The 27717-nt window shown below is 40.8% G+C and overlaps 2 protein-coding genes across 11 annotated transcripts in view; one reads left to right on the top strand and one right to left on the bottom strand.

Moving 5' to 3' along the window:
* The window catches only part of HSD11B1 (hydroxysteroid 11-beta dehydrogenase 1), a 64651-nt gene that overhangs the window by 25763 nt on the left and 11171 nt on the right, over positions 1-27717 (top strand). For 3 of the 5 annotated variants that reach the window (XM_041757859.1, XM_041757852.1, XM_041757858.1), the window contains 4 exons: positions 11378-11491; positions 12225-12355; positions 13324-13435; positions 13568-13753. In XM_041757859.1, coding sequence (XP_041613793.1) covers positions 11404-11491; positions 12225-12355; positions 13324-13435; positions 13568-13753 — 517 coding nt within the window. In that variant the 5' untranslated portion in view covers positions 11378-11403. Of the gene's footprint in view, positions 1-11355; positions 11492-12224; positions 12356-13323; positions 13436-13567; positions 13754-27717 lie in introns of all 5 variants that reach the window. The other 2 variants (XM_041757855.1, XM_041757863.1) reach the window with 2 other exon arrangements.
* LAMB3 (laminin subunit beta 3) overlaps positions 1-27717 on the bottom strand; it is a 131426-nt gene that overhangs the window by 98553 nt on the left and 5156 nt on the right. For 5 of the 6 annotated variants that reach the window (XM_041757847.1, XM_041757846.1, XM_041757840.1 and 2 more), the window contains exon 1: positions 16443-16528. The exons of the other annotated variant lie outside the window; for it this stretch is intronic. The gene's annotated coding sequence lies outside the window, so the exon portion shown is untranslated. Of the gene's footprint in view, positions 1-16442; positions 16529-27717 lie in introns of those variants that run through there. 6 annotated transcript variants of the gene reach the window in all.

Raw genomic sequence — 27717 nt, 5'->3', positions numbered from 1 at the left:
GAAGGCAGCACTAAACCACTGAGCCACCTAGCTGCCTGATAATTGTCATTTTTATAACTTTTGGTTTAAAACATTGCTGACATTTTTAAATATTTTGGTTTTCTAAATTTCAGGAAACTTTTTCCCTTAAGCTGACTGACCTATAGCAATGTGATAAATTATACTTTTGTTGTGTTTTTTGTTTTGTTTTGTTTTTTTAAATTATACTTTTGTATAATTGGTTGAAACATTAATCTTTTCCTCCCAACTGCGTCCCTCCAAAATTTAAATATCTCAGTGAGTATTATATTTTTATGGCAATATATTTATTTGCAGAAGTTTGATAAGAAACTGTTCTCCTTATAATAAGATATAATTACAAATATTGGTTATAGTACCAAGACTTGGACTAGAATGTCATATTTTAGGGAGACATACATAGACTCAGGTATGACCAGACAACTTTAAGGAACTAAGGCTGACCTTATAGACCCGATAAAGTCTCTTGGAAATATCAGCCTGGTACCTTGCTTTCAGACTTCCCAGCAGCCTATGTGGTGAGTAAAGTCACTTCGTGACAGGTACAGAAACTTCAGAATATTCTGGGGACTTCAAGAAGAGAAAAATTAACCCAAAGTCACAGGTATTGCAGGCAGTCTGATGGCAAGTATTTGACTTGGCCTCTAGCCTCAAAAGACCGTTAAGGATTCAATCTAGATACATCTTATGAAAACTTTCAACAAAACAGGTTTTTATTTTTTTTTTTTAAGTTTTATTTACTTTAAGAATCTTTACACTCACCTATGACTTGAACCCATGAGTCCAAGATCAAGGGTTGCACAGTCTTCTGACTGAGCCAGCCAGGTGCCCCAATACAGGTTTTTAAAAAGCCTATAATGGCCAACTGCTATTCTTGCTGCTTTTATATAAATTATCAGGCCAAGGATTTTTTGTTTGCTAGCTTGCTTGTTTTTGAAACTAGACTTATTTTGCGAGCAAATTATTCAACTATCTTTGGTAGAAATGGGGGTGACTATAGAGAGAAAATAGCTTTCAACAAGAGACCTGAGTAGTAAATATTAGATTCTAATACTGCTCATTATAAACTGGACTAGATCCTGATGTCTTCTAGTGTCCTCCAATGCCTGACTATAACCCTCCAAACTAATGTTTTTGATTTTTCTCCTACTTCCTGAGTTGGATTCATTTGAGAACTAAATGCTGTTTTTCCTGAAGCCCTGCAAACTGAGTATGAACAACTTGATGTAGACTTCAGAGAAATCACCACCGCAGCACACATATAGGCCAGCTTCATGCCTGCCACTCTATGGGCAAAAATCTCACCAAAGACATTCAAACTACAAACCAGGAAAATCTGTTCCTGGCTGCTCTCACAGTATCTGAAGGCACTTCAAGCTTGACATCTAGAAATCTTTTCTAATAACTACCCTCAGAACTCAGAAACTGGTTTATAACTTGATTCAATCATTAACCATTGGTTTTCTTTTGTTTCCATAGAAATGCCTCTTATTTAATACCTAATTGCTTGAACCATTGGCCTAACTTTGAGGACACAACTGGATGACCACCTCCTGAAATGAGTTTAGCTACACTGACCTATTGTCAGGACTGGTTCAGTGAGCTGAGACACTATCAGCTCAACTTTTAACGTGTGAAATGTCAGGGAAGTTTCAGAGGAAGGACCTGCAGACTGCCCCAAGATAGGCCACTTTGGCATGAACACTAATTTGAGTTAAAAGCAGTCAAAACTCAGCAGATTCAGGAAAAGCTCTCTATCTACCCCTCAACTGCTTGCTTGTACCAGAAAGAGAGCTATAGAGGAGATTCTTCTTTACCTAAGAAACTTATCTGTATAACAGGGCAATCTTTGTTTGCCAAACCATCTCCTTTAACCCTCCTGCGAATGCTCCACCTCCCCTCCACCTCCTTTGTGTCTTCAGACCCCCACCCCTCTTCTTAGCTCCTCATGTTGCCTCACTGTCTCTGGAATATCAGGTCTGTGTGGATTCCCCATGTGTACAAAACTAAACCTGATTTTCTCCCAGTAATCTGTCTCACCTCGATTTGATGACTAGTCCAGCCAGAAGGACTTTGAAGAGCAGAGGAAATTCTATCCCACCTTCCACAGCCTCCATCATAGACTTCACTTTTTTAGGATTTTCTTTATTTTTAAAAAGATTTTATTTATTTATTTATTTATTTATTTATTTATTTATTTATTTATTTAGAGATAGTGACCCAGATAGCACAAGCAGGGAGGAGGGGGAGAAGCAGGCTCCATCCCAGGACCCTGGGATCATGACCTGAGCTGAAGGCAGATACTTATCCAACCGAGCTACTCAGGTGCACCCTCACCATAGACTTCTATCATAATAGTCTATAGTAGCTCTTTATTCATTTCATTTACTGCCCTGTCTTCTTGCGGAGCATTTTATTTGCTTTTCATTCATAGGACCTGATCCAGAGTAAGTACTAAGTAAATATTAGCAAGTGAAATCTCCCCTCCACTACCATGTGGCATGTATGTCCCCTTTCCTCCTTCCTACTTAGGGCCCTTTTGGGGGGCTGCCAGTGGCCAGGCTGCTGGGTTTCATTGTGTGAAGGTGATTGAAGCAGTCTGACCTCTGCTATCAATAGCCATAGTCAAGAATGTTTTGTCCACACCTAAGGCTCAGTTTCCCAGTGTTCCCAGAGCTCTGTGCCACTTCTGGGACTTCCAGATAAAACACAGGATGCCAGGCAGCCCTGGTGGCACAGCGGTTTAGCGCCGCCTGCAGCCTGGGGTGTGATCCTGGAGACCCGGGATCAAGTCCTGCGTCTGGCCGCCTGCCTGTATGGAGCCTGCTTCTCTCTCTGCCTGTGTCTCTGTCTCTGTCTCTCTCTCTCTCTCTGAATACATAAATCTCTATGAATACATAAAACCTGAATTTCAGATAAACAATGAATAGTGTTTTAGTATCAGTATATCCCATTCCGTTATAAGGAAGGAAATTTTACCACTCTTTTTGGCACACTGATTATTCTAAGTTGGTTATTTTTAATAAACTGTGGGCACAAGAAAACCTCTGAAAACCAAGTATGAGTTACCTTTTTGTAAGAGACATTTACATGTATAGGAAAAATTCTCCATTTGTAAGGGGGTCTCTCCCTGTACTAGGAAGGAGGGGGTGACTAATTCTCTAGAAACTGTTATCAATGGAGAAAGCATTGACTTAAATGTGCATAACCACCTTACCCTTGAGTACTGTGCTCTTCCTCGTAACTTCCCATTGCTGACTCCCCACCCACAACATCTTTTGTCTTTAGCTAGAGATAGTATTTCAGGGGTAGCTTCAGCCTATTCAGGGAGTTTTCCTAAGTCTCTCCCATCCCTACAGGAGGCATACATGTTATTAAACTTTTGTTTTGACTTTCTCCTGTTAATCTGTCTTATGTCAATTTGATTCTTAGACTAGCTAGGGGAATCTTAAATGGCATAGGAAAAATTTTCCTCCCAACACAATAGTTGAGATTATACATAGCCCCAAAATGTATTTGCTACTTATATATATCCATGGTTTATGAAGTTTTGGAATATAGGTGTGGTCCAGAGCCGATGATCAAGAAAGAATTCTTGAGATGTCTTTGATGCAAAATGGTGGTTTTTATTAAAGCACGGTACAGGACCCATGGGCAAGAAAAGCTGCTGCCCCAGGCTTGTGAGGAGTGGCTGATTATATACCTGCAGAGTTGAGAGAGGTAAGGAAAAGGGAGATTCCAAAAGGATTTTCATATGGTAAGGAGGACCTACAAGATACTGGAGGACTTGCCATTGCCAAGTTAAAGATTGCTTTCCCTCTAGCTAGGCATTAACATTAACACAACTGGAAGCTTCCTGAGGAATGCCACACATATCCCATCCTGGGTAGGGGTCGTTTGTGGGATATTAGCTGTCCTTTGTCCTCAGCTAGCCCTGTTCCCCATCAGTTTATATATATTTGTTGATTCTTATTCTGCACTTCAAATTTAACTGGGTGTCTTGTATTTCTATTTGCTAATCTGGCAAACTTACTTCCCACCAAACGGGAGTGGCTCCTCTCTAAAGCTGAAGCATGGGTTTCCTAAGGAAACCCTCTTGGCTGAAGCTTCATGCCACTTTGATGTGCTTCCTGAAAGCTGAACTCTGAATGACCAAGAAAAAAACATGAGATGGGCCAAAGCTGTGTGAGCCATGTGGTTGCCTTGCTAGAGTCAGCCTTCTCACCTGTGTGGGCCTCTTCCATTGTTCCTCATGCTACCCGTGTTCTACCAAAGTTGCCAGGGAGTAACTTTTTCACTTACTGTAGGTGGGCCCTATCTCTCCTCCATGCTCAGATGCATTCCATAGCAGTTAGACCAAAGGAAAAACCTGAAAAACTGCAACTACAGCATGTTTAGAATTATCTCTACCCCACTCCCACTGAGAGGCAGGGATCAGACCATGCTCTGGGCCTCATCATGTATCTGTTCTTTCCCAAGAAGTTCTTGGCTCTCCCACACAAATGGATTCCAGGTAGCCTGCCTCCACAGTCTCCCGGCCACACTCTATGTGACAGATGAAGACAGAACAGCACACATAAGGCAGTTTATCTCATTTCTAGTTCATTTTCTCTGGTCTTGAGATTCCGTTAGTTAGAAAAGATGAGAAAAATCTGTCCCTTGGGAGTGGGGTCGTGCAGAAGGGTTGACAAAGAAACTCTACTCCACACCTCATTAGATATGCTGGAGAGGGAAAAGGAAAGGAAGGAGTAAGGAGGAGCCTGTGCTATATTAGATAAAATTATATGAAGTGATGGTTGTGTCCATAGCTAGGAGGAGATTTTGGCAGCCATGGCACAGACTGAGTTCCTAAAAGATCAGACCTGAGAAACTGGATTTGGGTGGGAGTGGGAAAGGTGAAGAGGAAAGGAGCATTTTATGCATTCTAATATGCTAAGATCCTCTCCTGTTTCAGCATGTTGGCAGTGTTTTCCCAGGGAAAGGAGAATCTCCAAAATGAAAGGGTTCACCTACCTTTTATTCTGGTCTTCCCATTCTTCCCCTGGTAGGATTAGCTTTCAAAAAAGGAGATCGTTTCACAAAGCTACTAAACAGTCCTCAAAAGCCCCACAGCTGCTGCTGCCTCAGATATGACAGGTGCACCTTTCATGATCCACATTTATGCCAAATTCCTGGAAATTCCTCTTTGGCTGCCCCTCCTCAGAGTCTCTCCACCCACAATTAGTCCTACCATATCTGGCCCATATCTCAAGGTCTCTTTCCCATCAATATCCTGCTCTTCCCCCCTTGTTATTTCTTGACCCATTTATTCAGGTGAGAATTATCAAATCAGAACTCCTGGCTGGGCTGGGATAGGTACCCCCAGCTGAGAAGGACCCACTCTGAGTTTTTAAAAACTGCCAGGTTGCGTTTAGGTATTTCATGAAAAAGTCTGCTCTAAAATTTTTGTGCTTGATGCATTACAAAGGAGAGCCGGCATGAAGGAGTAGCTTCGTTGCCATGGTAGTGAAAGGAACTTTACATGATTAGTGAAAATATGATTCAAAACAAATGCTAGGTGAAACAGTCATATTTCCTTTTGTCTATCTGTCTGTCTGTCTCTCTCTCTCTCTCTTTTTAACTTTGTTGAGAACCACTAGAAGAGGAGTAGGCAGCGGAGCTGATAGGTTCTAACCAGAATACTGAATCCCAATGATTTCCCTGGATTAAATTAGGCTGCAGAAAGAGTAATCTTCTCATTGCTGTAGCACCTCAGAAACACTAAACAGCAAAGTTCGTTGAATGCCTATTTTGGAGCAGGGCTAGGGGGAGAAGGAGAGAGACAAAGATAAAAAAGGACCCAGTCCATATCCTCCAGGAGCTTACAAGCTAATGAGAGAACCAGGCCTGAAGATATGGACATACCGTGGATCAATGTTTATTACATAATATGGTCAAAGTGAGGCACCATTGCAACCCTGAGACCCTCCTGGGGGTTTGAAAGGTCCATTATTTTCATAATCATATGAAGACATTATTTGCCCTTTTTACTTTTTCATTCCTTCATGACTTTTCTAGAAGCTACAGGATGTGTGATAATACAAAACATAATACATGTATAGTTAGATTTTTTTGAGTTTTTAAAAAAAATTCTCAGTCTTGGGTGCTTGGCTGACTCAATCAGCAGAGCATGGAACACTTGATCTCAGGGTCATGAGTTCAAGCCCCATGTTAGGCACAGAGCTTACTTTAAAAAAAAAAAATTCTCAGTATTAATGTCTTTTAAAGGAATATCCACTTATTTAAAAAAAATTTTTTTAAGTAGTCTCTACACCCAACATGGGGCTTGAACTCAGGACTCCAAGATCAAGAGTTGCATGCTCTACCAGTTGAGCCAGCCAGGTGCCCCCTCAGTTTCAATTTCTAATACATCAGTATCAATAGTAAAACCCACATACAGGTATACCTCATTTTATTGCTTTTTGCTTTATTGTGTTTTGCACATATTGTGTTTTTTATAAATTAAAGGTGTATGGCAACCCTGCATCAAGCAAGTCTATCAGCAACGTTGCTCACTTTGTGTCTCTGTGTTACGCTTTGATCATTCATAATATTTCATAATATTTCATAATATTTCAGACTTTTTCATTATTATATTTGTCATGGTCTGTGATCAGTGATCTTTAATATTACTATTGTAATTGTTTTGGGGCTCCACAAACTGTGTTCATGTAAATATGGCAACCTTAATCAAAAAATAGTGTTCCAACTCCTCACCGCCCGGCTGTTCCCTCATCTCTCTCCCTCTGTGATAGCCCCCCTAAGACACAACAATATTGAAATTAGGCCAACTAGTTACCCTACAATGACATCCAAGTGTTCAAGTGAAAGGAAGAGGCACACATCTCTTACTTTTAAATCAAAAGCCAGAAATGATTAACCTTAATGAAGAAGGCATGTCGAAAGCCAAGATAGGCTTAAAGCTAGTACTCTTGTGCCACTTGGCCCAGTCGTGGGTTCAAGAGAAAAGTTCTTGAAGGAAATTAGCAATGCTGCTTTAGTGAATGATAAGAAAGCAAAATGGCCTTATTATTGATATGAAGAAAGTTTGAGTCATCTGAATAGAAGTTCGGTCATAACCTTCCCTTAAGCCAAAGCCTGATCCAGAGCAAGTCCCTAACTCTCTTCAATTCTGTGAAGGCTAAGAGGTGAGGAAGCTGCAGAAGGACCAGAGGTTGGTTCATAAAGTTTAAGGAAAGAAGCCATCTTCATAACCTAAAACTGCAAGGTGAAGCAGCAAGTTATCCAGAAGATCTAGAGAGAATAATTAATGAAGGTGACTATCCTAAACAACAGATTTTCTATGTAGACAAAACAGCTTTCGATTGGAGGAAGAGGCCATCTAGGACTTTCATAGCTAAAGAGGAAAAGTCAATGCCTGGTTTCAAAGCTTCAAAGTACAGGCTAACTCTCTTGTTAAAGGCTAATGCAGCTGGTGACTTTAAATTGAAACCCATGCTCATGTACCATTCTGAAAATCCTAGGATCCTTAAGAATTATGCTAAATCTACCCTGCCTGTGCTCTATCGGTGGAACAACAAAGCCTGGGTGACAGCACATCCATTTACAGAATATTTTAAGTCCACTGTTGAAAACTACTGCTCAGGAAAAAAAAATTCTTTTCAAAATATTACTGTCCATTGGCAATGCACCTGGTCACCTAAGGGGCTCTTACGGAGACATATAAGGAGATTAATGTTGTTTTCATGCCTGCTAATACAACATATCCATTCTACAGCCCATGGATCGGATCAAGGAGTTATTTTGACTTTCAAGTGTTATTACTTAAGAAATATATTTCAGATGCCTGGATAGCTCAGTTGGTTAAGCATCTGCCTTTGGCTCAGGTCATGATCCTGGAGTCCTGGGATCAGCCCTGCAATGGGGCCTCCTGCTTCTCCCTCTCCCTCTGCTGCTCCCCCTGGTTGTCCTCTCTCCCTCCCTCTCTAAAGTAAATAAATACAATATATATTTTTTTAAAAAAAGAACATTCATAATTCACAGAAAGAGGTTCAAATATCAACATTAACAGGAATTTGGAAGAAGGTGATTCTATCTTTCATGGATGACTTTGAGGGATTCAAAACTTTAGTGGAGGAAGTAACAGCAGATGTGGTGGAAATAGAAGGAGAACTAGAATTAGCAGTGAAGCCTGAAGATGTGGGTGAATTGGTTCAATCTCATGAGAATACTTAATGGATGAGAAGCTGCTTATTATGGGTGAGAAAAGAAAGTGGTTCCCTAAGAAGTATTCTATTCCTGGTGAAGCTGTTGTGAAGATTTTTGAGATAACAACAAAAGATTTAGAATATTGCATAAGCTTAGTTGATAAAGCAGCAGCAGGTTTTGAGAGGCTTGATTCCAATTTTTGAAAGAAGTTCTGTGGGTAAAATGCCATCAAACAGTATTGTATACTACAGAGAAATTGTTCATGAAAAAAGGAGTCAGTCAGTGTGACAAACTTTAGTATTGTCTTATTTTAAGAAATTGCCATAGCCACCCAACCATCAGCAACCACCACCCTGATCTGTCTGTCAGCAGCCATTAGCATTGAGGTAAGACCCTCCATCAGCAAAAAGATGAAAACAAGCTAAAAACTCAGCGGATAGTTAACACTTTTTAGCAATAAAGTATTTTTCAGTAGACATTTTAGAGGAGCCTGTGTGTCTCAGTCAGTTAAGCATCTGCCTTTGGCTTGGGTCATGACCCTAGGGTCCTGGGATCCCCATGTTGGGCTCCCTCCTCAGTGAGGAGCCTGCTTCTCCCTCTCTCTCTGCCTGTAGTTCACCTTGCTTGTGCCCTCTCTGTCAAATAAATAAATAAAATCATTAAAAAAAAAAAAAAGGTAGGTACAGACATTTTAAAGACATAATGCTATTGCACACTAAATAGTATACTGTGTAGTGGAAACATACTTTTACATGCGCTGGGAAACCAAAAACTTTTGGGCTGTGATATTGGCTTTATGGTGTCGGTCTGAAACCAAACACGCAATATCCTCAGAGTATGCCTCTACGCAAAAATGGAAATACCCAATAATTTTTAAGATTGCAAAGGGATCCTGAGACCAAAAATTTTGAGAACTGCTAAGACTTAATATATCATCTACCATTACATGGTGTCCTCATTGCTCAGCAACACATTTTATTGGTTAAACTATTTCATTTGTTTCGTGAAAATTACTTTATTGAATGCTTTCTCTGTATCCTTATTTTCTAGCATAATAACTAATTATTAAAATGTCTTTTTCTATGTGCCTGTTTGTGTCTAAATGCGTCTTTTGAGCAGCACAATGTGGACTTCATTTTTTAGTTCAGCCAGCAATCAGCAATAGTTGATGCATTTGTTTTATGTTCTACCACCTGCAGTTAATCTTACTGTTATTTTTGCTTTCTTTAAATTTATGCTTTCTGTAGCGCACCTTAAGTTTTTTTAAAGATCTTATTAATTCACTCATGAGAGAGAGAGAGAGAGAGAGAGAGAGAGGCAGAGACACAGGCAGAGAGAGAAGCAGGCTCCATGCAGGGAACCCAATGGGGACTTGATCCCAGATGAGCCAAAGGCAGACGCTCAACCACTGAGCCACCCAGGTGTCCCTGTAGTACACCTTAAAATCTTTTTTTTATCAGATAATAAAGTTCCCTCATCTATCTTTCTATCGTATCGTATCGTATCGTATCAGCAACTTTTTATTGTTTTCTATAATTTTGCTATTCATAGGATAATATTAAGAAAATAAAACTTTACATTTCCTTCCCTCTGGAGATGAAGATGGAGTCTAGTCTATAACATGTCTTGGCAGCATAAAGTCTTTTATAAAATTATACATATATACCTTGTAGTCCTGTCAGGATGTAAGGTAGCTTCCCACTTGAATTTTCTTCATTTTTTTCTACTTTGTCCTCCATAAATGTTGAGTACTAGCTAGCCCTCAACTGTTGTCAAATCTCCATTGTTTTCTGGAAGTGAACTTCACAGCTGTGAGGCTTTGTTGACACATTATTTCATCTCCTGTGGGTCTTAAATTATTTTCCCTTACCCTGAAGTGAGAACTCAGTGACTGTTCCCATATACTATGCTTTGGGTCATAACTCAATTTCTCTTAATCTTGTGTGAACCCCCTAACCCCCGCCCTCAACTCATATTCCTTCTCCCAAAACACAGGTACCCAATCTTATCCTAACAGTTTAGTAGTTTTCTTGACTCTTGATAATTTGAAGAATTCTATACTTGCCCTATGATGAGGGAATTTTTATGGCTGGTTAGTTGGTTTTAAGTTGAAAGACTTAATAATATATCTTAAATTTTTTTTTGAGGGTTGTTCCTTACTGAATTCTTGCTACAGACATACCAAAGTGGTTATTTCTGTATTTCTGTGAAATATTCTAAATTACTAGGGGTTTTCATCTCTGATCCTTTGATTGTTACTAGATCATTGTTTAGCTAGATGTGGGCTTTGGGGGCTAATTTTGGTTCAATAGTGCTAGTTATTTTTGCTCCTGGACCAGATCTCCTCTTCCCTACATCTTCATGTGTCTTGTTCCTCTATAGCATTTATAAACCCAGTTTAATAGCTTAGTGCCTTTTTTTTTTTTTTGGCACTCATTATTTCTTCTTTATTTGCTGTTAAAGTAATAAGTGTACGTTCCGTTGCACTTGCCTGAGAGTCTTGAACCAGTCTTGGGTTTCCCGCCATCTGGGTTCTGGCTGGCTTGCATTCCCCTTTGATGTTGTAATACTTGTTCATTGAACTTGAGTGTGCGGCTTATATGGCTTGTTTGCTTTTTTTCCCCCCCAAGATGTGCACATTTTTTTCTTAAGCTTATTTTTCTGTTTTGTGCTGTTATTTTTAATTGCTTCCGACTGGGAGGTGGGGCCAAGAGTGAGATTTGGCTTCTATTTGGCTCTCTTTGCTATTACTCACATTTCCCCAGAAGCCCCGCACACACTTTCTCTCTGCCTTTGACATACCACTTTTGAAAGGCCGTTGATTCTTGGCATAAATGGTGTTAAGAGGAAGATGGGCTCTGGGTAGGGATGTTCAGGAATCCAGTCCTGTACAGTCATGAGCTTGGCCATCTGGAAGTCTCTTCTTGCTCAATGAAATGGAGTAAACATTGTCCATTATGAAATCCACCACACAGGCTGCCAGGGACGAATGGGATCCCACCCAAAGCCAATCGCTGCTCTGACAGGGAAATTGGCTAGCACTGCCTGAGACTACTCCAGCCTCCCCCGTCCCTGATGTCACAATTCAGAGGCTGCTGCCTGCCTAGGAGGTTGTAGAAAGCTCTGTAGGTTCTCTCTGTGTGTCCTACAGGGCTCCTCGGGCCAGGTCTCTGTCTGATGGCTTTTAAGAAAAAATATCTCCCCCCCCTTCTGGGGTTCTTCTTGGCCTACTACTACTATTCTGCGAATGAGGAATTCAGACCAGGTAAGTACCAATGTATCTAATTTTGGAGGAATAGATAAAAAACACAGGGGTGGCTGGAGTATTTCTGAGGATCAAGATTAGTTCCTGATCCTCAAAGTTGTTGAACCCTGAGGTGGGACTGTATTTCTGTGTCTTTCAGATGTGGGCTACGGGTAATAGCGGTGTGGAGAGGGGTAATTATGTAGCCAACAGATTGCCAAATAGTCCATGCTTTATTTGGCACCTTTAATGGAAAGCAATTTCAGATTCCCTGCAAAAAATGAGGGTAATTCCAAAATTTACAACACAGCCAGATAATTGGGCTCTAAGGAGAGACTGATAAGTGGGAGGCAAGAAAGGACTCTGGAGTTGATGACTAAATAGAAGTGAGGGAAAATCCCTGGAATCTCTATGAGCACATGTGTTTTGATGACTTTTTGAGTTTTATTTCAATTTAGTAAAATTGGATGAGTCCAGAAATGTCTGGAACTTCATTGTTTTAGCTGAAGCATCTGTCTATGGACATTTTTAGGAAAGACAGCAAGAAGCTCTGTTTTGAGCAGTAAGCTATACCTCCATTTCAGAGCATGTTTATGAAAGACTTGAACTATTCCTTCATTGGTTTATGCAGTTTGAGAAAAGTTGATATGGGCTCATAACCTTTAGACGTTGAGAGAAGGCTGCCCACAACCAGAGTGGAAGGAAGACCGCTGCCGAGTTGGGTATGGGCCTTACTGCCTTTTCGGTTTCACAGAGATGCTCCAAGGAAAGAAAGTCATTGTCACAGGGGCCAGCAAGGGGATTGGAGAACAGATGGCCTATCATCTGGCGAAGATGGGAGCCCATGTGGTGGTGACAGCAAGGTCTAAAGAAACTCTAAAGAAGGTGAGGGTTCTGTGCCCACAGACGTATGTACCGCCTCATGTCCAGATGTATTATGTACTCACATACACAGACCAACACACAGAAGCTGGCACATCCATACACAGATGCAAACCCACACACACAGGTTCAAACACCCATAGGAATATAAAAATAATGAATTTAAGTGTCTGTTCCTGTGCACGCACACACACACATATATATGCTCATAGACATGCCTATGTGCACACATTTACACATGGAATTATGGATTATATAGATATGTGCTCAGATACCAAAATTCTAGTACCTACTCATGATTTCATATTCTCATCCCCATTCAGACTCTCAGACACATGCTTTCTCATATACTCAGACTCACAAAACCCACGGATACAAACATTTACAAATGTAGGGCTACCCACATGGAAACTAGCATCCATACTAATAGTGAATTCAGATACATCTATTCACAGACACTCATAAGCACAAGTTATGAACTTAAACTCCAGCACCGTGATGATTTCTTTATTTACACCCTACCTGAAATACTTCAGACAGAGGACAAAGATCATGTCAGGTTGCCTTTAGCAACACACACACAAACACACACACACACACACACATTCACTGAACTCACACTCACACACACATATCCCTATCATTTTTATCAAAACAGGGTTGTGAGCAACTTATCATTTAAACCCCCATTACTGGAGTGTCTGGGTGGCTCAGTCAGTTAAATGTCTGCCTTCAGCTCAGGTCATGACCTTAGGGTCCTGGGATTGAGCCCCCTGTCAACAGGGAGCCTGCTTCTCCGTCTCCCCTTACCTGTCTCCCCACCCACCCTCCCAGTTTGTGTTCTCTGTTCTCTCTTGTGTTCTCTCTCTCAAATAAATCTTTAAAAATAAATAAATAAACCCCCATCACTTCAGAGCTTGCCCCCAAAGTCTACAGCCAAGATTGACACCATTGCTGCTGTGTCCCTGCAGGTGGTATCCCACTGCCTAGAGCTTGGGGCAGCATCTGCACACTACATTCCTGGCACCATGGAGGATATGACCTTCGCAGAGCAATTCGTGGCCAAAGCTGGAAAGCTCATGGGTAAGGCTGCTTCTCCTCCCTCCTCTTCTGTACTATGCTCTACGGGTCACCAGGGAGCTTTGGGGAGGAGGAGAATGAGAGGAAGGGTATTACCCCAGATGGTTTCTCTCAACACAGCCATCTCTCTTGCAGGGGGACTAGACATGCTCATCCTCAACCATATCACCAACACTTCTATGAATCTATTTAGTGGTGATATCCACTTGGTGCGCAGAAGCATGGAAGTCAACTTCCTCAGTTATGTGGTCCTGAGTGCTGCTGCCTTGCCTATGCTGAAGCAGAGCAACGGAAGCATTGTTGTCGTCTCCTCAAAAGCTGGTGAGTGGGGCAAAAACCAGTATGAAGGCAGGAGTGGGAGACACGCCAGGGATGGTACTGGGGGCTCTGCAGGGAATGTGAATTTTTACACACTTCTACATAGAGAAGTAACACAATATAAACTAACATATTAAATAGTCACAGTGAAAAATCAACCAATCAATCAATATTCACAGTGAAATTAAGCAAAAGCTGCTTAACATCTTGTCCCTATGCATGACAGGCAGGCATATGAATGTGCAGCCTGGGTATGTCAACTCAAGGAGAAGCCTGCATGCTGAGTGAAAGAGACACTGTTAAGAACAAGTGGGACTATAAGAAATAAGAGGCTATTCAAGGTATATGGGCTGCAAGATCCCTGGAAGTAACAGAGAAAGAGCAGTAATTCAGAGTACCCACGAGAAACTTGGTTTGTGATCTACAAATGGAAGTCTAAATGGACATTGAGAGATTGTGGAGGTATAGTCCATCCTGATCCTAAGGTGAGAGATGTGGTCATGAGGGATAAAAATGATTTTGCTTCTGCCATGACCAAGAACTATATAGGCTGGTGAAGTTAGTTGACACAAAGGTAGAATTGAGAGGTGGAATATTTTAACATACGGGTGTCTGATACGTGGGTTAAGCTAAGCCAAATGAGATGAAGAATAGAAAAAAATACACCATAGTAGCAGATCTGCCTAAATTGGGAGTGTTCTCCAAAATCTGGATTTATTGCCTTAAGGGTCCTGTTTAAACAACCAATGGGGTAGGAAGAGAGCGTTGTACAGAAATATTCATGAAGAGAACACTGTGTGATCAAGAGAGGTCATTGACACTTTGGGTGGGGATAGTATCAGAAGTTATTACCAATAAAATGCTAGACGGTTTCCAGCTTGGGAGATTCATTTAGTCATGGGGCCAGGAGAGAAGTCCCACACCTATCTGTTGATTAGTCAGAAGGATGTAGCAAGCACCAGGATTAAAATCAGCAATCTAAACGTGGTTCCTGGCAATGTAAAAGCAAATAACCTGAAGACTTTGAAATTCTTAAGTATTTCACAAACCTTTATTAGCTATTACTGTAACTAAGAACACCATCTATGTTGTAAAGAATTCTATTTCCTGGACAGGAAAGGCCTGCATAGTGATGGGATAAAAGGGCAGTGTGTCTGTGCTACCCGCCAAAGGAGTGATTGATATGCATCCCTGTGCTTCCCAGACAACACAGACTCCCCACCCCTCCCCAGACACAGCCTCTCTCCAAGCTGAAAGGAAGGGAGAGCTTCCGGATGCATACTGAGTGGGAGGGTGCTGGGCACATCCCCAATCCATCCTAGGGCATTGGCCAAAACCCTCACATCAGTCATGGTGTAGGTGGCTTTAATGATTTTAGTTGATTAAATAATATATCCACTCGAGGCAAACAGTGTGCTTCATCTTTGGCTAGGGAAATTTAACTTTCGACAATGTACACAGTGTCTTAATGTTCTCAGAAGGAACAAGAGTTACTGTAGAAGTCCAAGGGTATGATGAAAGTCTGATAACCCCTGCTTCCACACGTCTTCTACACTTACCAAATGTCACTTCACAATGTGTGTGGAATCAGAGGTGGAAATCACGTTGAACTACTATCCTTCACGTCTGCTCTTTGTATGGTCCAAGGACTTCAGCCTGTTGCTTTGAAACATGTCTGTGAACTTGCAAAGTACAGACACTTTGCTTTCTGTCCCTAACTGAAGAATTTTTCTGTTCTATGCTATATATTTTTTAAAACATCCAACAAACACATTCATTAATCCTTCCTCCTTAAAATCTGAATTCCACAAACATGGGATGCTAATCCTCAAATTGATCGTGAGGTCAGCCAAAGAGTATTGGGATGGATTTTTAATCATTCCTTCCAGAAATGCATTAAGTCGTCATTTATTGAATTATGGTGATAAGCAGTTGTTGTTTTTGGTTTTCTTTCTTTTTTTTTTTTTTTTTATCTCCAGGGCATTTCCAGGTATTGCATTACATAGAAAGCCTATATTTTTCATACACTCTTTAAAGCCTCCATATAAATATGCTTTAGCATTGAGACACTATTGCTGCCTCTGGGAATTTTCTTACAGTCCACATCTATCCACCATTCAACACCACTTGGGGCACCTACTGATCAAGTTTCTATGTATATATAATATCTAGTTACGTTGATAAGTCTCCCCTTCTTCCACCATGTGCTGGTTTGGCTATGAGTTGAGTTACTATAACAAGCATCCACATTTACACTGGCTTACACAAATCACGATCTATCTTTCTTTCATAAAACAGCCTGGAGTAAGTAGTCCAAGGATGATATAGTAGTTCTGTCCCACAAAGCTGTCCAGGAACCTCTCTGTCTCGGAGCCGCCATCCCCGGGGTGTTATCCTCACCTGTATATCCAGGATGGTTCAGCACCCTGTCAGAATTCTAGCTACAGAAAATGGAGAAAGAAGGATACAACCTGAAAGTTGTATTCTTCTCTTCTACCACAGCTGGCTGCAGTTGTGGTCTTTATTCGAAGTGGATTGTGTCCACCTGAAAACCAGGAGTTCTGGTTCTACAAAAGACACTGATGTTGGTAAGCAGTGTCTCCCCTGTCACCCATGCCAAGATGCCTACAAGATCAGAAGGCAGTATTCCCTCCAGGCCACCCCATGTGCCTACCGTACATCATACACTCACATTCCGGACTTGGTCTCTCCAGATTCCAGATCTGTTGTGCAAACAAAACCCCTTCCATCAGGCAGCAGTGCAGGAAACAGTGGGTCAAGAGGAAGCACAAAAAGAGAATGCCTAGATGGTATTTGTGAAACAAATAGAGACAGAGATATTACTACTCCAATGTGACTGGAAAAGAAATCACTGGATTGGGCAAAGAACAGTTGGAAACATCTGGAAAAAGTTTATCTGCCATTAATCAAAATGGGTCTTCTTGACTTAGGTTCAACTTTCAAAAAGTAAAGGTCACTGCATTTTCATACCCCTTGGCTCGGTGAACCCTGTAACTATAGCCCATCACATCAGTCACACACATGACAGCCAGAAACCAACTTCTTAGGCTGCTTCTCTGCCCCTCTTTTACTGCCCTTCGGGACTCACGGACAAATCCTGTGATCCTCCTGCCCTCTTATCCTCTCAGGGACCTCACTTCACATGAAGTCCTTGTCAGTTCTCGCCAGAGCCCTTTCCTCTTTCTCTTATTCAAAACATTTTAGAAAACTACCTTTAAAATTATACTTCCTCCCTCTCTCTCTTTTTTTTTTTTTACTTTATTGGTAATACAAATATGACTAATAACAATTATAATACAAAGGCTAATCACACTGGGCCAACATAAGTGTAAGGATATTGATTCTTCTGTATCAAGAAAAATGTAAGACATACTTTGAAGTGCAACTACACATAATAAAATTCTGGATTTCTTTAAATATTAAAAAAAAACCCTAAAGGAATAAGAGAGCCTTGCCAATAGCCTCTGAATGCTCAGACCTCTCTTTGTGAGCACCATAAGCGTCTCCAATTACCTATTCATTATTCTCCAAGTAGATCCTCTTTTGAAAAGATCAGCTTTCTATATGTATTCCTTTTCTGGTTTACTCATTTCCAGCATTGCTTCATATATTTTTTTTACATAGATGTATAGTATTTCAGACATATTACGAGATGAGTAGCTAGGGGCCAGTACCTCATAAGACAATGCTTTTGTGGGAAAACTCAAACCAATGTATGAAGTCACTTGTTGGATCTTAACCTGTTTGTGGGTTAAGGGCTGCCTGTGTGGTCTAAACCTACTTTAAGAATTCATCATTACAAAGAGGGGGGAAAAAATAAAATAGGTTTCTCCACTAGAGATATCAACTAACCGGATTTGGAATACCCATATGGTGTTTTGCATCAAGGCAATAATATACAGATGTTAATCTCATCCTTGCTTTCAGCTCTGCTTACCCACTTTTTCCTGAAAGGCAGACAATGTCCCGATGTATGGATATGCCTTGGAATGTGGTGGGGAGGGGAGGGCCAAGGTCAAGGTCTGGAGATGCAAAGGGGCCTAGGAACTAGAGTAGGAAGAGGTGATTTATCCCTTACCCAACTGTTTTATGCTTTTCTAAGATGAATCTTTACCATTAAATCCAATTACCTCGGAAATAATTTTCAGGAACCACACTTTACAAGGTGAGTGACAGTGTTTATACATGTGAATAGAGGTATTTGTGTGGGCAGGAGACAGGTGCTGCTTCACACTTGAAGAGAATTTGAGGAGAAGGGAGACAGGGGAAGATAAGGTATGTGCATGTGTAGATATGTCATCTGTAGGGTCTGGAAGATGCCAGAAAGGAGATTCAAGTAAGAATCCACAACCTGAACATAAAAATTTCAGGAGCCACAGTTGTCTCAATTCAAGAGGTTGTGTTTAGGCAAAACTGAAGGATTGAGACAGAACCCGTTGGTGGTTGTGCCAGCCGTGCAAAAGGGGCAAATGGAGATTTGCGAGGAGAGAGACTCCCTGTTGAAGACAGTAACAATTTAGCACAGGTTGAGAACCATGCAATGCCATCCATGACAACCATTGCTCTACCTTTCTCCCTTGAAAGGCTGGGTAGAGCTTAAGTAATCATGGCTATTAACCCGACTAAACTATTGGTTTTGTTCCAGTGCACTTCCTGGTGAAAAAGGAGAACCCTACCATCATGTCTTTACATTTACTTACCGAGGAGTTTGAGAAGGCTTAGAACAAATACACTCTATTTGGAAATATACAGATAGAAAACTAGATCTTAAGCAAAGAAGAATATAAGACCTGTTGAATCACTATGTTGTATACCTGAAACTAATCTAACATTGTGAGTCAGTTATACTTTAATAACCCCCCCCAAAAAAAAAAAAACAAAAAGGAAAAGAATATTTAAAAATGCCAGAATTAGGGGTGCCTGGTTGGCTCTGTTGGTTGAGCATCTGCCTTCGGCATGGGTCATGATCCCAGGGTCCTGAGATCGAGCCCCATGTCTGGCTTCCTGCTCAGTGGAGTGTCTGCTTCTCCCTCTGCCCCTCCTCCTTCCCTCGCTCTCTCTGTCTCTCTCTTAAATAAATAAAATCTCTTAAAAATGTCAAAATTAGACTTAACACAGATGCAGTACTTAAGTTTCAAATTTGCCTCTTGAATTTTTTAAAAACATTTTTTTTATTTATTTGAGAGAGAGAAAGAGAGCACGAGTGGAGGGGGGTAGGAGCAGAGGAAGAGGGAGAAGCAGACTCCCCGCTGAGCAGGAAGCCCAATACCAGGCTCCCTCCCAGGACCCCAGGGTCATGATCTGAGCCAAAAGCAGACGCTTAACCAACTGAACCACTTCAGTGCCCCATGCCTCTTGAACTTTCTTAACAGAAAGAAAAAGAGGGAAGGTCAGTATATAGATAAGATTATATTCAAAAGAAGGAGGTATTATAGGAAGCAAATAATATCCGAAATAAATTTCTAATAAAAGACTACAAAGTGAAGGCATAAAGTAAAGAGCAATGTTCCCAACAACTTTCTTAAATGTTTCCTTAATTTTAAAAATTACACACACACACACACACACACACACACACACACCCTCTATGAATATCTGAAAAAAGAAGTATAAAACTTAAAGTAAAAATCATCCATAATCATGCCAATATTTTTGAGAATTTCTTTCCAGATATAGAGATATAAAACAATTATTTTCCTATTGCCAGACATTTAGGTTCCTTTCAATGTTTTGCTATTTTAAAAATCCTGTAATAAATGCCTTCTATGTAAATCAGTAGCAGAGTTGATGATTATTTCCTCGATAAATTCTTAGTACTAGATTTGTTGGGTGAAATGATAGAAACATTTTGAAGGCTTTTGGTACATATTTCCAAACTGCCTTAGATAAAAGGAAAAAATAAAGGCTAGACTTTTTAAATAGACAAAAATTAAAATGAATTTAGATAAATATGAACATCATGCCCCATTTTCACCCTGAGTATAAACATGAGTGTCTCTCTCACACCTACTTGGCAGAGTTCACAAAGTGTTTGGTAATTGACAAGTTTGTAAGAAGAAAAAAAAAAGGTGTTTAGTAGTCATAATTTTAATTTCTTTGTTTATTTGTGACATGGAACAGGAGGTCCAATATGTGGAGCAAAATAATCCCTTTGAGACCAGTGGTATTCTATTTTTGATTACTATTATATCTTATTCCATGTAACAGCATATGGCATGTAATGGATATTTAATAAAAGCCTGGTCATTAGTAAATTAATCTCATTTCCATGTGTCTATGGGATATTTTTATTTTCTATTCTGTGAATTGTTTTCCCATGCCCCTGCCCACTGAGATGTTAGCAAAACTTGCCTAATAATAAATACACCTAATCGATTTCATATGCAACTTCTTGTTGGAAACATTGACAAAGGCATATCTTTGAAACTCAGTTAAATGTAAAATTAATAAAGTGAAAAGTGAATTTGACATGGTGTGAATATACAGCTTTAGACAGTTGGGTTTGACCCAAAGAGAATTCCTTGTTCAAATACTTGTTGAAATAAGTATTAATTTCAATAAGTAGAAGTCCACTTAAGATACTTCAAGATGCAGAATGCCTGGGGAGAAAGAGCATGACTTCACATCTGAGAAATGTATTCTACACATAAACTTGCAAAAGTATTTGTGAAATATATTCATTCATTTATTCAAAAAATATGAATCGAGGGTCCACTCTGAGCCACACACAGTACCAGATGCCAGGGCTATGGCAGGGAGCAAGGAAGGCAAGGCAAGGTGCATCACTGCGGAGCCTCCATTCCAGTGTAAACGACTATCGCACTGTTTACAGTTATTAAAAAACTGAAAGCAATCTGAATGTCTACTACTAGTGACAGGTTTTTAATACAGTGAAATATTATGTAAATTTTTATGCATGCAGACTATAAAAATCATGATGCTTGAAAGAAAAGTAATTTAGAGAACCGTATATATAGTATGAGTCCAACTGTGTTTAAAGAAAAGGGCTTTTACATTTCATTTTATAGACTTCAGAGCTATTTATTATATAATAAGCTTAGAATAATTAGAAAAATTATTTTTTTTAAAGTAAAGGATCGGGTTCTATGTGGTAACTAGAACCGAAATATTACTCCTCCCATTGGGCTGACTTGGGGGGAGGGGGAGATTGTGCTCAATCTCACAAGTAAACAAGCAAATTCAAGTGACTGAAACTACTACATTACCAAATTCAAACTACTAAATGCTATGGTGGGAGTGGACTGTTGATTTTTGTTGTTTTGTGTGTTTGTTTGCCTACAAAATTGTCAATTGCTGAGAACTTTGTTCACTCCACAGAGTAGGTATAATAATCTGGGCACTCTCAATATACTCCTGGTGGAGAAAAGTGTGGGCTTTTTTTTTAATTAATTTTAAGTGGTTTCTACCACTGATCTTTAAAAGTCTAGCCCCTCATTTTTCTTTTTGTCTAAAGCAATTTGGCAATATGTATCAATAGCCCCAAAATTACTTCCATCATTTCACTCAGAAAATGTCATGCTGTGAATCTATCAGGATATAATCATCAGTCCAGTCACAGAAATACATAGGAGAACATTTATCGGAGGATTTTTTTCAACCATGTCTGCCAATCTGCAAGCAAAGCTACCAACGCTGAGAATAGCCCACTGGCATGTGTCTGAAGTCAGTCATCACAGTCAACTAAATGTGAAGATCCAATTGATGCATAGTCCATTTTACTCTGTGGGTTTTAAATTTTTTGATATTTCCCCACAAAGTTGTCTGGTTCAGGAACTCCCAGGTAATCAGTGCATATAATAAACCCTTTATTTCTATAGAAAAGTAATTAACATCAAATAAATGTCAAACAATATTTATTTATTCATTTATTTATTTAAAGATTTTATTTATTTATTCATGAGAGACACAGACAGAAAGAGAGGCAGAGACATAGGCAGAGGGAGAAGCAGACATCATGGGGAGCGCGATGATGCGGGACTCGATCCCAGGACCCCAGGGATCCCTACCTGAACTGAAGGCAGACCCTCAACCACTGAGCCACCCAGCTGCCCCATATTAAACAATATTTAAAGAATACTATTTTGAAGGGGTGTCACATCGCTGGCCTACATTGGACATCCATCTGTCTCAGCCCATCCCTTGGGAGGCAGCTGGCCATATGGCAATGATAGCTTAGACATTGCAAGAATCTAAGGCCACGCCAGGATCCCCCAGAGATAGCATGGCTTTGCCATACCTGCTTTTCTCAGCACCTTTGTGCCCCTTTCTTCTCTCTCCATTAGCCCCTCCTTCATTTGGAACCTGCTTCAACCTGGCTGCCGCAGCCCTTTCCTCAGCCCAATGGCTTTCTATATGCTTTGAATTTCCACCCCATCACCAGCTATTCTGGTCTCTCAATCTCCCAACTCCAAACTCCCCCTGGAAGGAAGAGGTATCTAATTGGTGCTGCTGAATTTTATAAGTCAATGCCCCAAGTTATTCACGGCTTGACTAGTCTGGAGGCACAATCATTGACTCAGGTCTAACCAGTGAGGCCACAGGGAGGACAGAGTTAGGAAAGAAGCAGGGTACACGATGGTTGATGTGTCTGAGTCATTTGTATTAGCCTTTGGATAATCTTTCTTAAAGACTGCTCCTGTCAGCACAGGTTGTCCAACTGGGGCAGGCCAGGGCAGGTTTGTGTCAGGTAGCAGCAATGGCAGCGTGGCTTGGGATATCAACACATGAGATGAGATGAGATGAGATGAGATGAGATGAGATGAGATGAGATGAGATGAGATGAGATGCGATGAGGAGGATGTCCATATAAGAAGCAGCAGTGGTAGTCTGGTATGAAGTTTCAGAGCTCAAGTGGACCAAGAAGGGTGTCCGTGTGGTACCTGGCATGGAGCGTTAGAACTAAGAGAGAGAATATGGACATCTGCAAGGGGTGCTGCCAAGGGACAGCCCAACATGGAGTAAAGAGGTCACCCATGTGCCCTAGGATGAAGTGCCAGAGCCCGGGTGGGATAAGAAGGGCAGCCACACAAAGGGCTCAGAAATAACTAAAGAATAATCACATATGAGGGGAATTCATCAAATAAGTAATACATATTAAGGATAATGGATCTTGTTAGCGTTACAAAGTAGAATGAACCCTGTGATATTGGATTGGACCTGGAGGTATCTATGAACCAATTGTTCTTAATATCCATGGTTAGATACGGAAATATAGATGTGTATGTCTATATATGCACGCATATATTCCCTAGCTCTGTCTACTGAGAGGACCTGGGAGCACACTGAGTGTCTAGATCTTGGTTTCTAAACATCATTCTCCACTAAAAGGATCCAAGTATTCTTGGAGAAATGGTTGATTCCAGGACAATGCCAGAAAAGGTTTAAGATGAACCTGAAAATCTTGTGCCAGTAATTTAAAAAACTTCCCAAAGAATAATAATGACATGTTACTAGGACACAGAAACTTTTAAAAGGCTCCCGCTTGCCAACCCTGGAACCATTGGGGCATTCAACTAAATAATGATAATAACGGATTATAAGCCATTAGGTACAATAAAAACCCATGATGATATAAATAAGTACATGGAAAAATGGGGAGTGAGAAGACATTTCCATATGGTGGAAAGCTAAATGATAAATTTAGAAAGAGTGATGAAATTAGAAACAATTAGCAATAATTCAAAAAAAAGAATTAGTAATAATTCAGCAAGAAAGCATCAAGGGTTGCCAAAACTAGTGAATAAAAGTTTAATAAGAAACATGATATTTACAGTCTTAAAGTACCACCCTCCTCAACAACAGAAAAACATGATTCTAAAATGAACAAAGGACTTAAGTAGACATTTCTCCAAAGAAGACATACAAATGACCAATGGGTATATGAAAAAAATGCTCAACATCACTAATTATCCAAATGTAAATCCAAACCACAATGAGATACCACCTAACAACTGCTGGGGTGGTCATTATCAAAAATTAGAAACAAAACAAAATAAAAACAAGAACAGAAAGTAACAAGATCTGTTAGGATTTAGAGAAATTGGAACCTTTGTGCACTGTTGGTGGGAATGTTAAGTGGTGCAGCCGTTATGGAAACTAGTATAGAAGTTCCTTAAAAAATTAGAAATAGAGTTACCACATGATCCCAAAATCATACTCCTTGGTATATACTTGAAAGAACTGAAAGCACACCTCAAAAAAGATACTTGTATACTCAGGTTTATAGAAGCGTTATTCATAATAACTAAATCATGGAAGCAACACAAATGTCCATCAACAGACGAGTGAATAAGCAATTAAGCCTTTTTAAAAAAAGGGAGATCCTGATATATGCTACAACATGGATGAACTTTGAGGACATTATGTTAAGTGAAATAAACCAGTCACAAAAAAGCAAATATTATATAATTACACGTACATGAGATACTTAGAGTAGTCAAAAATCATAGAGACAGAAGGTGGATGGTAGTTGCCAGGGGCTAGAAGGAGAGGGGAATGGGGAGTGACTGTTAGTGGATACAGAATTTCAGCATTGCAAGATAAAAAGAGCTCTGGAGATGGATGCTGGTAATAACTGGCACAACAATATGAACGTACTTAATCCGGCTGAACTGTACACTTAACGTTGGTTAAGATAGGGGTTTTTAAAAATAGCATCTTACAAGATATTGTAGTGGATTGAATGGCGATCCTCAAAAAGATATGTCTATGTCCTAACTCCCTGAACCTATATATGTGACATTATTTGGAAAAAGCGTCATTGTGGCTGTAATTAATTTAAGGATCTTGAGATGAGATCATCCTGGATGACCTGGGTGGGCTCTAAATCCAGTGGCAAGTGTCCTTATAGGAGACAGAAGAGGGGTGGCTGGATGACTCTGTCGGTTAAATGTCTGCCTTCCACTCAGGTCATGATCTTGGGATCCTGGGATCTAGCCTGCTTCTCCCTCTCTTCCTCTGCCTCCTCCCCCTGCTCGTGCTCTGTGTCTGTCTCTCTCTCCAATAAATAAATAAGACCTTTAAAAAATAAAAATAAAATAAAAAGAGACAGAAGAAAAGATATAGACAGAAAGATACAGTTGTGTGAAGAGAGAGGTAGAGCTTGGAGTGATATGGTTATGAGAACTGCTGACAACCACTAGAAACTAGAAGAAGCTCTAGAGGAGGCTTCTCTCTCCTCTAGAGCTTTTGGAGGGAGTGCAGTCAGGCCAACACCTTCACTTCAGACTTCTGGTTTCCAGAACTGTGAAAGAATAAATTTCCGTTGTCTTAAGTCAGCCGCTTATGGTAATTTGTTACGGCAGATCTAGGAAACCAATAAATTACTTCCCACATTTTGATATGGTTGTGGTTTGATATGCATTGTGGTTATGTCTGAGAATGTGAAGGAAATTCACACTAATTTATTCGGGGGTGATGGGACATTAGATCACAATGACCTCAATTACAGTAATTATTCCCAAATGGTTCAGAAAAGGGAGTACTATTCTTGCAACTCTTCTCGAAGTTTGACATTATTTCAAAAGAAAAAGTCCCCATCCTAGGGGTGTAGTGACTTGGAAGAGGTATGTGGGTGGATTTTGTGGGGCTTTCTCATGGGTTCCTTGGGGATCCCCTGTAGGAGATGTGCTAATACTTCCTCCAGCTGACTCTTTTTTGGCTTCTTCCTCAGCTCCAAGGCTTTGATCAGCCCATCCCCCTTGGCTCAGTCCACCCCACCATCCAAGCGCAGGGGACCCCAGGCCAGCTCCCCTCCACAGGTTCCACATTTGATTTCTGAGAAGCCTGATGCTTATCGATATATTTGATCCCACGATGCATTCAACTAGTTCCCAAACTCCAGTGGATACTTGCAAAGGTCTCCAAATAATCTTAAAGCCCCTCTCGTGCAACTTAAGGTGATGAGAATGCAAATGCCTCCCTGACCCCCAGTGGATGAACACATATGACAATGACCATTCTCCTTTCTCTAAGCACAACTATTTAAGCTGGATGTGGGTGATTAGGTAATGCTCGTGGAACTGGATGGGCCCACCCCTCAGCTGTGGGGCTCTTGAAATCCACTCTTTTATTCTCATCTTAGGAGATGTGCTCAACGCTCAGGACAATAGGAGGAGTCACATTTCATGGCCTGTACCTACGCAAGAAAAGCTCTTGCCAAAGTCATCTTGCAAAACCTAGTAACAGGTTTTATCTCACTTATCTCTGATGTATTTCGCACTGTTTCAACACCATACACCCCTCTTATATGTCCAGCCAAAAAGTCCCCTCAGGGTCATGTCCTCTGGCCACCCTGAATGCCATGTCTCAGTTCGCTTTATTCCAAAGTCTTACTGCTGGTTTCCCTAGGATTCTTTCCATCCTGAGCCCCCTTCTCTTTTCACTCAATATACTCTCCCTGGACATCCCCATCCAGTCCACGTTGCTTCTGTTACCACTGGATTGTGGGTTGTCTTAATACGTACAACGACACCTCAGGTTCTCCAAAGCCTGGAGTAGAAAGATGATTTATTTTTAGAACCCGAATCAACCCAAACAACGAAGGGAGTTGGGCCGTGAGGGGCCCAGCTAAGGAAATATTTTTAGGAAGAGCTGGATAAAAGGAGCAGGATCCAGGATGAGTTCCCAGCCTCGAAGCCATCAGGGAATGGTGAACCCCAAGTTGAGGCTCGCTCAGTAGAAGATGTGGTGCTTTTGCCTGGGGTCACTCTGAAAGTCTGAAGGCAGGCAGAAATGAAGCTTTTCAATCCTGCACACTTTCTTCAGAGTTCTCAATTCAAGCAGTTTAAAATCTGCCTTTGAAATGGAAATACTGTAATTTCAAAATCTCAGCAGGGCAGTTGGGGATGGAGGGTGTGGAGTGGATGAACAAAAGCACTGAGGCCTGCTTTTGACCTCTTCTTCTCAGCTAACAAGCTCCAGCACACAGCTAAGCTGCCAGCCCTCTGGCTCTTGCTGTTCCTACAGTGGCTAAGTCCCAACGTTTCTGGGACAGAGCTAATTGCAAACAGTATGTCCCATTCATCACCAAGTCTGCACTCTTACTTGTCAGACTCCATGTCCCATATTTTGCTTCAGAAAATATGATCCCCAGAGCTCTGTTTCTTTGCGGTCTAAAACTTCCCAGGAGAGAAATCTAGCTGACATCTATCTGTTCTGCTGTGATGGCTCCATTCTGCCCACGTAAACAAAACTTAACCCAGGACAGAAGCACTCAGGCGTCGACCCCCTCACTTTCATGACAGTTTCATGCAAATTAGTATATTTATTTACTTGTTCATTTGATTTAATTAACCTCATACTCCGGCATATTTTCTAACTGGTAATTGAACAAGTGGATCTTGTAGGCTGCAATCAGAAAACAACTTTATTCTTTCCCGCAGACCCATTTATGGGTTAGCTCATCCCTGAAACTGGATGTGATCGCAGGCAGATGGCAACGCGCTAGGATAATAAAAGATCCTCTAGCTGCTTCCAGTCTCAAGAAAGGTCTCACTTCAGTAATTAAAATGTCCAGTCACGAGTAATTTAACTAAAGCTTCTCCCCTGATCAAGCTCTAACCTGCTGTAGGAAACAGGGATAGGAAAGAGTTGGATTCAGCTTTTCCTCTCATTCCCTATCTCCTCCTCATTTACCAGGCTGCCTCGCCCCTCTTGTTTAAAAGAAAATAGGGGGCACAGGGAAGAAGGAGGTTCAGGAGAGGCAAGGTCCGACTAGGCTGGCCCCCTACCAGACGTACCACTGAACTGTGGCCACAGCAATTGTTCAAAGCTCATGCTCTCTGACCTCAGAGGATGACCAAACCTGACTCTTGCATTGAGTGTTTTTGTGGGGTCTTTAGGAAGCCCCCGCTGGAACACTGCTAGCTCTTCTTGTGATGTGGGCAGCAGATGCTTATGTTATTTATTTCCCTCAGGCCCTGGGG

The sequence above is a fragment of the Vulpes lagopus genome, chromosome 1 (genome assembly GCF_018345385.1).
Source record: "Vulpes lagopus strain Blue_001 chromosome 1, ASM1834538v1, whole genome shotgun sequence".
Lineage (NCBI taxonomy): Eukaryota > Metazoa > Chordata > Mammalia > Carnivora > Canidae > Vulpes > Vulpes lagopus.
The sequence above is the reverse complement of the archived record's forward strand: the minus strand, read 5'-3'. Positions and strand labels throughout refer to the sequence as shown.